Source organism: Archocentrus centrarchus, unplaced genomic scaffold, assembly GCF_007364275.1.
Source record: "Archocentrus centrarchus isolate MPI-CPG fArcCen1 unplaced genomic scaffold, fArcCen1 scaffold_45_ctg1, whole genome shotgun sequence".
Lineage (NCBI taxonomy): Eukaryota > Metazoa > Chordata > Actinopteri > Cichliformes > Cichlidae > Archocentrus > Archocentrus centrarchus.
This window is the reverse complement of record NW_022060271.1, coordinates 213,095-224,985: the sequence shown is the minus strand read 5'-3', so window position 1 is coordinate 224,985 and position 11,891 is coordinate 213,095. Positions and strand designations below refer to the sequence as shown.

Genomic DNA, 11,891 nt, shown 5'->3' with positions numbered 1-11,891 from the left:
TCTTCTCTGGATGGTTGTTCCGAACGGAATTTCGTTATATTGTGATGAATGTCGTTATATAACATGTTGTATAATGATTAATTTCGTCGTATGTATAATAACAATAAAGTTCTATTCTATTCTAAATGTGAAAATTCGAACATGTCTGACCATCTGAAGCTCATTTAAATTCATCACCGTCTGCACTCACGGACACTTCCTGTCAAACCGAAAGTAAACGTTCCTCTGAGCGTCACACCTGCAGGGTAAGGTGTGGGCGGAGCTGCAGGTGATCCCCGGTGTGCGTTCGTTCGGTGAGCGGAGGATTTACCGGGACTTTGTGGCGGTTTGAGCGCTTTAAAGGAGCATGAAGACGTCGGTGGTGTTCCTGCTCCTCCTGAACGGTAAGAAGCTCCGTGTGAGCCGGGGAGGGGGGAGGGGGGGGGGGGGGTACAGACCCGGACCCGCTGCAGTCAAAGATCGACCCTCAGTAACTGCGCTAAAGCAGATTAACCGGTGACGCTGTTTGCAGGAGCCACAAACCCGGAAATGAACCCCGTGAACACTTCGACTGTAAACGTCATTTATTATAATCACAATAATTCTCTGTGCTTTGGGACACAACAACAAACTATAACAGGTCCGGTAATCACAGCTTCCTTAAACTCAGCAGCAAACACCACAGACATATGAGGCATGATGGGAGATTACATCCAGCCCCGCCCATCACGCCACCATAGAACCGTTCCAGAGTGAGCAGAACAAATCCAGCACAGGAACCCAGGAGAACCATTAAAGGAACAATGATAATGAAAGGAAGGTCAGGAACATTCAGACTGATCTGACATACAGCTGCACTTTAGATGCATCATATTCAAGGAGTCTTTAAAAACATCAACGTGTTGGCATGTTTTTCTGTTTTATGTAGACAATTATCAAGTTAGTCAATAATAATCAGTGATGTCAGTAACACGTTACTGTAATCTGACTACTTTTTCTCAGTAACCAGTAATCTAACACGTTACTATTTTTAATTTTTTCTCTAATGTCTAAAATGTTATTTGTAAAGAAATCCATGAAGTCACTACTAGTTAAAGTGAAAGGAATACTCGGCTCTACAGAGCTCTGACTCTTTGTCAGCCTGGCTACAGTGCTGAAAACAAACCTGGGGTTGTTCTTATTTTCTTCAATTAATGATGAATAGTAAGATGTCCTAGCTTTACGGAGGGCTTTTTTATAGAGCAACAAACTCTTTTTCCAGGCTAAATGAGCATCTTCTAATTTAGTGAGACACCATTCCCTCTCCAGCTTTCGGGTTATCTGCTTTAAGCTGTGAGTTTGTGAATTATACCACGGAGTCAGGCACTTCTGATTTGAAGCTTTCCTTTCAGAGGAGCCACAGTATCCAAAGATGTTGTTATCCACATAAATCGAGCTATACAGATTAAACAGCTAACAGACAGGAAAACACCACTGTGCTCTGAAACAGGAAGTGATACAATACTGCAGAGAGAGCCAACAGCAGTCAGTGTTGGGACACAATCAGTGTCCCCTCTTTGGAAACACTGCAGCAGTTTAACAGGAACATCTCAGGTCCTGTTGGATTGACTGAAACACTGACTGAATCATGCTGACAGCTCTGACACTGATAGACCTCTGTTACCATCACTCACACACACACACACACACACACACACACACACACACACACACACACACACACACACACACACACACACAGCTTTCAGGTCTGAACTGCTGCAGGATCAAATGTTGTGTCAAACTGGAGGTGCTCGCTGACCCACTGTTATTGATCATGTTCATCATCACATGAGCCAAGGTGTGGAAAAAGGTGTGGGTCATTACCACCAAGGGTGAAACCACTGTGAGACTTTGCTCCATCCTGTCATGTGACCTCTTGAGGTCACCCGTAAGGTGTGAGTGGGGGTTGAGGCTCCTGGGGAGGGATCTCAGGTAGGTGGCTCACAGCTGGTGATGTAATCCAGCTCCTCTGCTCAGTGATGGAGGTTCACAGTGGACACAGATGCTTCTTTACCTCCTCCTTCAAACATCTGTCTGCCTGCTCCAAAATGTGAACGCTGGCATCCTCAGAGAGTGACCTTTGACCTTTAGGTGCAGCTGTACAGCTGGTCCTGTTGAGGTGGCTCTGCTGTGTGGTGTTTGTGAAGAGGCTGTTTGGTTCCTCCAGTGTAGAGGTCCCAGCTCTCCTCACTGCTCTGCACAGCAGACACATGTTTGGAGATAGTGTGTGTGATCGTTGTGAGTCACCGTGAGAACAGTGTGTAACCTGTGTGTGTTACACCTGCTCAGACCTGTGTGGTGCTGTGAAACGGTGAGATAGGAGGAAGTGGATCTGTGGTTCTCTGAGGAACAGCCAGCTGTGATCCAGGAACACAGAAATCCATGAGCTGTGAGCTCCTGCTGGGCCGCTCTCCTCATCACAGAGGAAGAGTTCAGGCTCACTTAGCATGCTAGCATTAGCCTCAGACCCAAACAGTGAACTCACACCTGAGTGAGACTCACACAGGACGAGTCAGGTCACAGAGACACACACACAGTGTGCTCACACACACATTACAATTAATGGCTTTAACACAGTCTGATCAACAGAGAGCAACACACACACACACACACACACACACACCTACATCATCACACACACACACACACACACACACACACACACACACACACACACACACACCTACATCATCACACACACACACACACACACACACCTACATCATCACACGCACACACAGGCAGGAGATCACAGCCCAAAATAAGCTTTAATAGTAAAGAGCTGTTATGGATAAATTCCTAAGTGTGTAACACAACTGCTACACTAGCACAGAGTTGTGTATGAACTGGAACCATGTGGACCTGGGCTTTATTATGTGGGAGGTGCTGCAGGGCTTCATTATGTGGGAGGTGCTGCGGGGCTTTATTATGTGGGAGGTGCTGCAGGGCTTTATTATGTGGGAGGTGCTGCAAGAACGTGGAACCATGACAGATCCAGGATCAGAGCCACATCTGACTCCATATCATCATCATCATCAGAGATCATCTTCTTCATGAAGGAGAAACATCTGGATGGTGTGACTGAGAAAGCAAAGAGCAGAAACACACATGAAGACAAAGGTGTGTGTTTGTGTCACACTGCAGAGATCTTCTCCCAGCTGAGTGTGTTACAGTGTGTGTGTGAGCAGCAGAAACAGAGCTGACCTTCTCAGCCAATCAGAGTGTTTCTCCTGCAGCTCTCAGTGAGTCACATTTAGTGGCTGCAGCCAAACATCATGGCAGACTGCCTACAGTGGATGTGTGAGTGTCAGGAGTGAAGGCGGAGCTTTGTGTGTGTCAGGGTGAGGCTGCAGCCCCGCCTCCAGCTCAGGTGTGAAACTACGAGGAAACCGAAGCTCCTCCTCTTTCCTCGGCAGTGCCGTGCGGCCGGCCGGACTTCATTCCACAGATGAGCTTTAACAAAGTGTGAAGCTGAACTCTGAGCTGTGACGGTCTGAGCAGTGTGAGAGTGTCAGTAGATGATGAGCTGCTGAAGGGCTTTGAAAGAGGACCATGAAGATGTTGGTGGTGTTTGTGATCCTCCTGCACGGTAAGATCACCTTCCTCTCTCTGCTCTCATCAGCAGCTTTGCTTTCATCTCTCTCTCTTTGATGTGTTGAAGTGCAGCAGGAGGAGATTTCATCAAACACTGGATTCTGATTCACATCAAAGTAACAAAGCAGCTCACTCTGAAATCACTGCATTCTTCTTGGAGGCTTTCAGAGGAGCTCATGTTCCACTCAGCTGCTGTGTGTGTGTGTGTGTGTGTGTGTGTGTGTGTGTGTGTGTGTGTGTGTGTGTGTGTGTGTGTGTGTTATCACAGCTTTTTAGTCCCATACGATCACCAGGAGGTCCCTCCTCTGTCAAACAGGCTCAGCAGGCTCTGAGCATTCATTGGAATCAGTGACTCACACAGCATGGAGACATCTAGTGGTCGTGGAGAGAAGTGCAGGTAAATGTAGTGCTGTGAGGTCACTGATGGAGCTCTGTGATTGGTGGATTGAAACCATCCATGTCTGTGTTACCTGGAAACACACCAACATCAGAGCTGTTCCTGAATCAGGAGGCTCAGTGTGAAGAAGCTGAAACAGGTTTAAACAGCTGATCTGAGTTCAGCTTCTTACAAACTGCTGTCCAATCACAGAGCTTCATGAGCTTTTAGCAGATGTGAGAAACGTGAAGCTGACAGAAGTTTTCCTCCTTCAGACTCAAGTGTGTCTCCTTTGCATCTTCCAGAGTTCATCCTGAGAGTTTCCTGAATGTGAGCTTCCTACAAACAAATCTGTAACATCTGATTCTGACTCAGCATCGATTTCTGCTTAATAACTGAGTCCAGTTTAAACCTGAGACACCACCACCCCCCCGACTGAGGCTCGTCCTCCTGACTGAGTCTGATGGGATTTGTTCTAAATACCCAGCATGCTGTGCTGCGTCTCATTTAGGCTAACACTGGTTAGACTGCAGAGTTCCTGAGCAGCAGCAGAGACTCTCAGAGGAACATGTGGAGGTGCTGATGAACCTGATTACAGGGAAATCCTCTGAACATGAATGCAGCCTGTGAGACCCAGCTGTGTGTTAAACTTCCTGATCCAGTCAGAGGTGATGTTGGGCTGCATGTCAGCACCTCTTCATCACACAGTGAATGTGTGTGTAGCTGGACAGAGTCAGAGCCGTGTTATTAAGACAGTGTCAGTGTTCCTGAACTCTGCAGCTGCTTTCTTTGGTCTCTGCAGCTCCCAGCATGCTGGTTAGTCCATGATGTTGGTGTGGAAGCTGCTCAGCCTGTTTCTTTATCAGCAGCTTCACTCTGTAAACTCTTTAACCATCATCATCTTCCTCCCTCTGATCACACTGATCCACCACTGCAGGTGGGAAGTAACGAAGTACAAATACTTTGTTACTGTACTTAAGTACATTTTTCAGGTATATGTACTTTACTTGAGTATTTATTTTCTGACTACTTTTTACTTTTACTCCCTACATTTTTACACAAGTATCTGTACTTTCTACTTCTTACATTTTCAAACAGACTCAAACAGGAAGGAGAGAGCAGCAGCAGGTCAGCTGATCACAGCAGCAGGTCAGCTGATCACAGCAGCAGGTCAGCTGATCACAGCAGCAGGTCAGCTGATCACAGCCTGCACACCAACATCATTTACTGCAGCTACAATAGAAAGCTGTGGTTCTTCTCCCCATGCAGAGCCACTACAGCTCATCTTAGGGTTCCTCCACCTTCTGAATCCCACTGGAACCCCTGAGCAGGGTTATAATAGTTTTGGATTTTACATTATCATTTAGTTTTAGTTCATTTTTACTTTTTTCTTTAATTCCGTTAGTTTTAATTAGTTTTCAGAGTAGTTTTGCTCGTTTTTATTTTGGGTTTATTGCTTAGTTTTAGTTTAGTTTCATTAGTTTCAGTATTAGTTTTAGTTTAGTCCAGCTGAGAACGTGCTCGCAGGTGAGAGGGATCAGATCTGGAGATAAGGTTCTGCACGGTGAGGACGGTAACTAATGAATTTGGATTATTGGATTACTGAATGGTTCCCCAGTGAAACTGAAGGCTGTTGGAACAAAACAAGCAGCCTGTTCCAAAACAACATCTGCATTATCAGGACTTCGGCTCTCCAGCCGGCCTTGGGCTGGTAATCATATCTCTGCAGGACTATGTGTGACGGTGGCTCTCCCCCTCAGCCCTCTCTGTGATCTGTGAAGCTGGATCTGGTGCACCACGGCCGCTGATGAACTTCCATCACTATCAGCAAACTGTCATCTGGCTCCACAATGCCCCCACCCTCTTGTCTCCGTCTGCATTCCCTCCCGCCCCCCCCACCATATTGCTATCCTGGCTTTAAATGTGCAAATATGTTTAGCTAAGCACCGTTCCAGATGACTTTTTTTTAACCTAACTACTAGGGATGCGCCGATCCAATATTCAGTATCGGTCCAATCCTGGCCTAAATTACTGGATCAGATATCGTAAAGAAATAAAAATGCAATCCGATCCGACCAACATTTGCTGTATTACAGTTTTCGGTCATCGTCTTCTTCTTGTGGGTCTGCGGTTGACCAAACCAGCTTAGAGCTGCATTACCGCCACCTACTGGACTGGAGTAGATCAGGAGTTAGAAAAAACCCTCTGATTCTATAAAGTTCTCCATCACTGTGACAGATTCCCTTTGACACTGAGCGATCATCGCTGACACGTTTTTCCGCCTCCACCGCTCTCTGTGTGTTTGTGTGTTGTGCTCGCTGTGCTGAGAATCAGCTGTTATTTTTTTCTCTACTTCAGCTCCCGGACATACTGCTAGCGAGCGCAGCTATTAGCACTGGTGACCGTCCGGTACCGGAAGGACCCCTTCCCCGTCAAAATCTTTTTGATACTTTAATCCCTGATTTGTGACTAAATATAGACCTGCAGTAGAAACGTATTTAGGAGAATGCTTGTGAATATAAAGCATTACAAGATTACGCTCATGTTTTTCAACATAAACACTGATGACGCAACAGCAGCAATCAGCTGATTTACCTGCAGTCTGTCTGCACAGGCGCAAAGAGGCGGAGCCGGTGAGCTCAGGTGGAGCAGAAGGAAATGTTTTTCTAGCGTCCAGATGAAGCTTTCCCCTCTGTAACCTCCATTAAACCTTTACTGGGAAACAGCTGGAGGTCCTTCATCAACCAGCTGATCAGTAAGTGAAGAAAAGAGAACTTTGTAGCTGCTCCATCCACCCTGTTTGTTTCACACAGGGAAAAACTGCAGTACGGAAGCAGTGTTGCCAGATCTTGCAACAGAAACAAGCAACCAGCTCTATGAAAACAAGCCCAAAAGAAGCCCAACTGGCAACCCACAACATTGTGTAAACCTGAGGACGCTTTCAAACAGCACAGCTCTATAGTAGTATAGCTCACTTCTTTGTTTTGTCTCGTGTGTTGGAGCAGTCACACCCATGGTTCTTAGCCTCATAGAAGAGAAAGGTGCACAGTTTTTTTTGTGTGTGTGTGCTTCTCTGTATCAGCATGTTGAACTAAATCAGCATGGTGAGCACATATTTCACACTTGCAAAATCTGCTGAATGCCTTTGGTACGTCTCCCATTAGGACCACAGCTTCTTTCAGAGGTGTACGCGACGACAGGAGGAGGGGAGGTGAAGGAGCACAGGGGTGCCTAATCAGCTCCGTTCCTCTGTTACTGATCATATGCACAGCAGTTAAATACAGAAATACGACTAGAGAAATAATTTTGTCGCATCGTTTTGGCGCCCCCCTCTTCTGAGGCGCCCCTATGCATTGCATATAGTGCATACGCACTTTTAGCACCACTGTCTCCCATCTGAGCTCGGATCCATTCTGTAAGTGCGCTCTCTTTCTCACACTCTTTATTATTTTTTTCTATATTTTCCCCTCTTACTGGAGCTCATTCTTGTGCTGCCTCCTCACTCTGGGCTGTTATGAGTGTTGTTTGGGTGTGCGCCCCGTCAATTTGGGCAGGAGCGATAAACAGAAACGGGGGCTTGGAAGGGACAAACTACCTACCACTCGTCTTTTGCTTTATTATAGGGCGCCGAGAGATAATCAATGAGTTTCACTCGGAAAGAAAGTCAAGCCCAAATAAGCAACTTGATGTTCAAAAACAAGCCCAAAAAACCGCAGCCCGCGACTCACGAGATTTACAAGCAACTTTAGAAAAAAACAAGCCCAAAGTCGCTTATAATAAGCGGACTTGGCAACACTGTATGGAAATTAAAATATGCAGATGAACTGTTAATACGAAAAAAGTATTTCTTATCCAGTTACTCGGGTAATTGATGGAGTAATCGATAGAATACTCAATTGCTAAAATAATCAATAGTTGCAGCCCTAATGAAATTTGCAACATGCCATTAGGGCTGCAACAATTAGTCGACATTGTCGACAATAATCGACAATAAAAATAGTTGATGACAAATTTAATTGTCGATAATAGTCGTGATTTTTTTTACGGAGTGAGACGTCTTCCTGTCCGTGTATCTCTGGCGAGCTTCACACATGCGCAATAGCGTTCAGGGGCATGTTGTGCGGCTATTGGTTAAAGAACAGGGCGTGCTAAGACGATCAGGGGGTGCTCACTGAGTGAGTGTGAAATTGTCTCAAACCTTGGATCCGTTTTTTTTTTTAAATGGAGTGAGACGTCTTCCTGTCCGTCTATCTCTGGTGAGCTTCACAAATGGGCGGTTAAGTGATGACGTAGATTTCCATTTCCGGGTCCAAACTGTCACGTGAACAATATGCCGCCATTCTGTGTCCCTGTTTGTTTTAACCGATCTGACACGAAAAAAAACACTCAGCTGTGATTTTACTGATGAGAAAGAGAAGTGGAAATGGCTGCAGTTGATAAGGTATGTGACATCATCTTTAATAGTGAACAGTCATTGTTTATGCCATTGCTGTTTATTTAGGAGCATTTGGACCCGGAAATGACGTCAGAATTAAAGCCCGGATAGCATTCAGCGGCATGTTTAGTCATGGGGGGGTACTGGTAAAACTGTGCTAACTTTGTTTTACAGGGACGAAAAAGTACTATATGTTTATATATTATAATTTTTGAATGAAGTATCCATCTTCCGTCTGTTTGCTACCACATTTTAAATAATCTTATACTAAATGTAAAAGCTGATAGTTAAATAAGTGTCATTCCATAATTATGTGATTCATAATCCGATTAGTTAATAATAATAATAACAATGCCTCAGTCTTATATAGCGCTTTTCTAGACACTCAAAGATGCTTTACAATTTCACGCACTATTCATTCTCACCTCAGTCATACCTGGTGGTGGTAAGTTACTAATGTAGCCACAGCTGGCCTGGGGCAGTCTGACGGAGGCGTGGCTGCCAGTTTGCACCTACGGCCCCTCCGACCACCACCAAACACACAACCACATTCACACTCAGGCAATGTGGGTTAAGTGTCTTGCCCAGGGACACAATGACAGCATGCGCTCAGACGGGGACTCGAACCAGCAACCCTCCAGTTGCAAGGTGAGCACCTGCCCACGATTAGTTGACTAATCGTTTCAATAGTCAATGACCAGGGTTATAATAGTTTTGGATTTTACATTATAGTTTAGTTTTAGTTAGTTTTTACTTTTTTCTCTCTAATTCAGTTAGTTTTAATTAGTTTTCAGAGCGGTTTTGCTCGTTTTTATTAGTTTTTATTTTTGGTTTTATGCTTAGTTTTAGTTAGTTTCAGTATTAGTTTTAGTATTTTCATACTTAATCAGGTACCCTTTAAAGATACCCTTTAAAGAAATATATTCAGCAACCAACTGTTCACAGACAGCAGCACTACATGCTAAATGTGTGTAATATTAAGGACACACATGAACATCAACAGGGAGAAACAAAGAACAATATGAACTCCAAACTCGATAAATTCTACAATAAACTCCCAATAAAGTTCAGCCTCAGTGCAGCAGATTAACAACAGCTACATGTGGTGTTTGACAAAAACAAACTCTTTGAAGGAGTCAAAGGTCACATCCAGCTGCATCCTGATGTTCTCTCCACCTGATGCTGCTTCTGTTTTGGAGCTAGCTTGGTTAGATGCTCGCTGATTAGACTTGCAGGGTCTTTGCAGCCTCTGTAGCCTACGGAAGTGTCCGACCTCATGTCCACATTTATGCATGTATAGCTGGATTGCGTGTGTTAATTACCTTGTGGTTGTGTGCTGGGGGTTTTTTGGTCCTCGCTCTTTGTGCTCAGTTTTTAGGGTGCAAACATATTTGTCCCTGTTTTTTCACTTTCTTCATTCCTTCACGTCCATTCCCATAGTTTCAGCAGCTCCCTCCAGGAATTTGCTGACATTTGTGAGTCCTTATATTGATGCTTTGATTATTAGTCCTGATTGTTATTCTCTGACTGATAAAGTAGCCGGAAACGCACAAGGACTAAACACAACGTTGTGGCTGCGTGGACCCGACGAGTCGTCACGTTTCTCTGGAGGTGCAGGCCGGGTTGCCTTGTAGGATGAGAGCGGTTTCCGTAGCTGCCTTGTGTGCGCTTCTCAGGTCTACTTTGATGTTGGTGTTTTTTTTTCCTGACTAAGAAGTGTTCCGTACATCATCCACAACATCATCCACAACAAGACACTCGCTGCTATCTGTGCTATCATAGTAAAAACTCCACATGGGACTCTGCTGCTTTCTCTGCAGACCGCTGTCCTTACTTTGAGGAGCAGCGCGGTGTGTGCGCTCACGCCGTTGCCCGACGGCGCTCCGAGCTTAAACTCGGAGAGCGGAACAAATGATTTTATATCAATCCACAAGACTTTAAAAAAAATGACAATATCTATAATTTCAGTTAGTTTTAGTTAGTTTTGTAAACTCACAATTCAGTTTTAGTTAGTTATCGTTTTTTCCTTTTAATTTTAGTTTTTATTAGTGCTGGGACTTTAACGCGTTACTTTCGATTAATTAATTACGGGGAAATTAACGCGTTAAAAATTTTAACGCATTTTAACGCACTTTGCACCGTGGAACGTTTCTCAGTGCACGAGTTCCCGGCATACAGATTATATCGACGCACAATGTCCAAATTCAGGGGCCGCATCCTGCGAAGGACCTGGCCCACGTCCTTCAGAGCCCACGAAGACCGCAGAGGGAGGACGTGAGCGGCTAGCCTTCATATCAGCGTCACCTGTCCTCACCTGTAGCTCATGTCGCCTAGCAACCGTGAGTGCTTAGCACAGCTGTGTAAAAGCAGCTGTTAAACGGAGAACGAACTTTTTCTCCTTTTTGTGGTTTAATTTTAATTATTTTATTCAAAATAAGTTGTTAAAACAAGCATGACACATTTCAACATCAAGGAATACAGCTGAGAGAATGATTAATTTCCAACTATAACAAGTGAGACATTAATGTTGAATAAAACTATCCAGTTATGATGCTTAACTTTAATTTCAGGAGTTTATCACAGGAGCACTTCCACCTTTCGTTGGTCTGTGTAGCAGACTGGTGGGAAAATAAACAAGATTTTGAAGTTTAAGCTTATGTATATTGATTCATTCATCAACCAAACTTAAATTAATATTTCTCATGTCAAATATTGAAATGCGATTAAAATGCGATTAATTTCGATTGTAATTAATTCGATTAATTTTTTTAATCGAGTCCCACCCCTAGTTTTTATTTATTTCAGTTAACAACAATGTTTTTTCAATTTCAGTTTTCGTTATTTCGTTCGTTTTCGTTAACTATAATAACCCTGTTGATGAGTAATCGACTATCAAAATGGTCGTTAGTTGCAGCCCTACATGCCATAAGCCAATGCATCACCTTCTCACACAGGAGCAACAGGATTCAGGTGACAGAGCGATTGTTGTAAGGAAGTAAAGTTTATTTATACAGAGCTTTACACAGACAAAAAGTCACAAAGTGCTGTACAGTAATTAAAACACAATATAAAAAAACAGAAAACACCATGTTAAAATATAACATTACCATTTTAAAAGTAAAAGAATAAAAATAAAGTCAACAGAAAGCCTGGCTAAACAGAAGAGTTTTCAGCTGTGTTCAGCAGAGTCAGCTAAATGGAGCTGGAGTGGTAAACAGTTCCAGAGCTTTGGTGCCACAGCCTGAAAAGCTCTGCCCCCCCGGTCCTTAGTCTTGTATGTGGGACAACTAAAAGATTTCAATTTTGTTGTGTGAGAGTCTGTTGACTTACGTAAAATTGATCCAGGCATTTAAAAACCATTTTTAAAATTAATAATACAAAAAAGATCGGATTTGTATCGATATCGGAGATATCCAAATGTAAAATATCGGTATCAGTATCGGACATAAAAAAGTGGTATCGTGC

At 43.9% G+C, this 11,891-nt stretch overlaps 1 protein-coding gene across 1 annotated transcript in view; it reads left to right on the top strand.

Annotated features, from left to right (window-relative positions):
* The first annotated feature begins 264 nt into the window (after window positions 1-264).
* LOC115777201 (uncharacterized) overlaps window positions 265-11,891 on the top strand; it is a 202,009-nt gene continuing 190,382 nt past the window's right edge. The window contains exon 1 of the mRNA XM_030725035.1: window positions 265-383. Coding sequence (XP_030580895.1) covers window positions 347-383 — 37 coding nt within the window. The 5' untranslated portion in view covers window positions 265-346. The remainder of the gene's footprint in view (window positions 384-11,891) is intronic.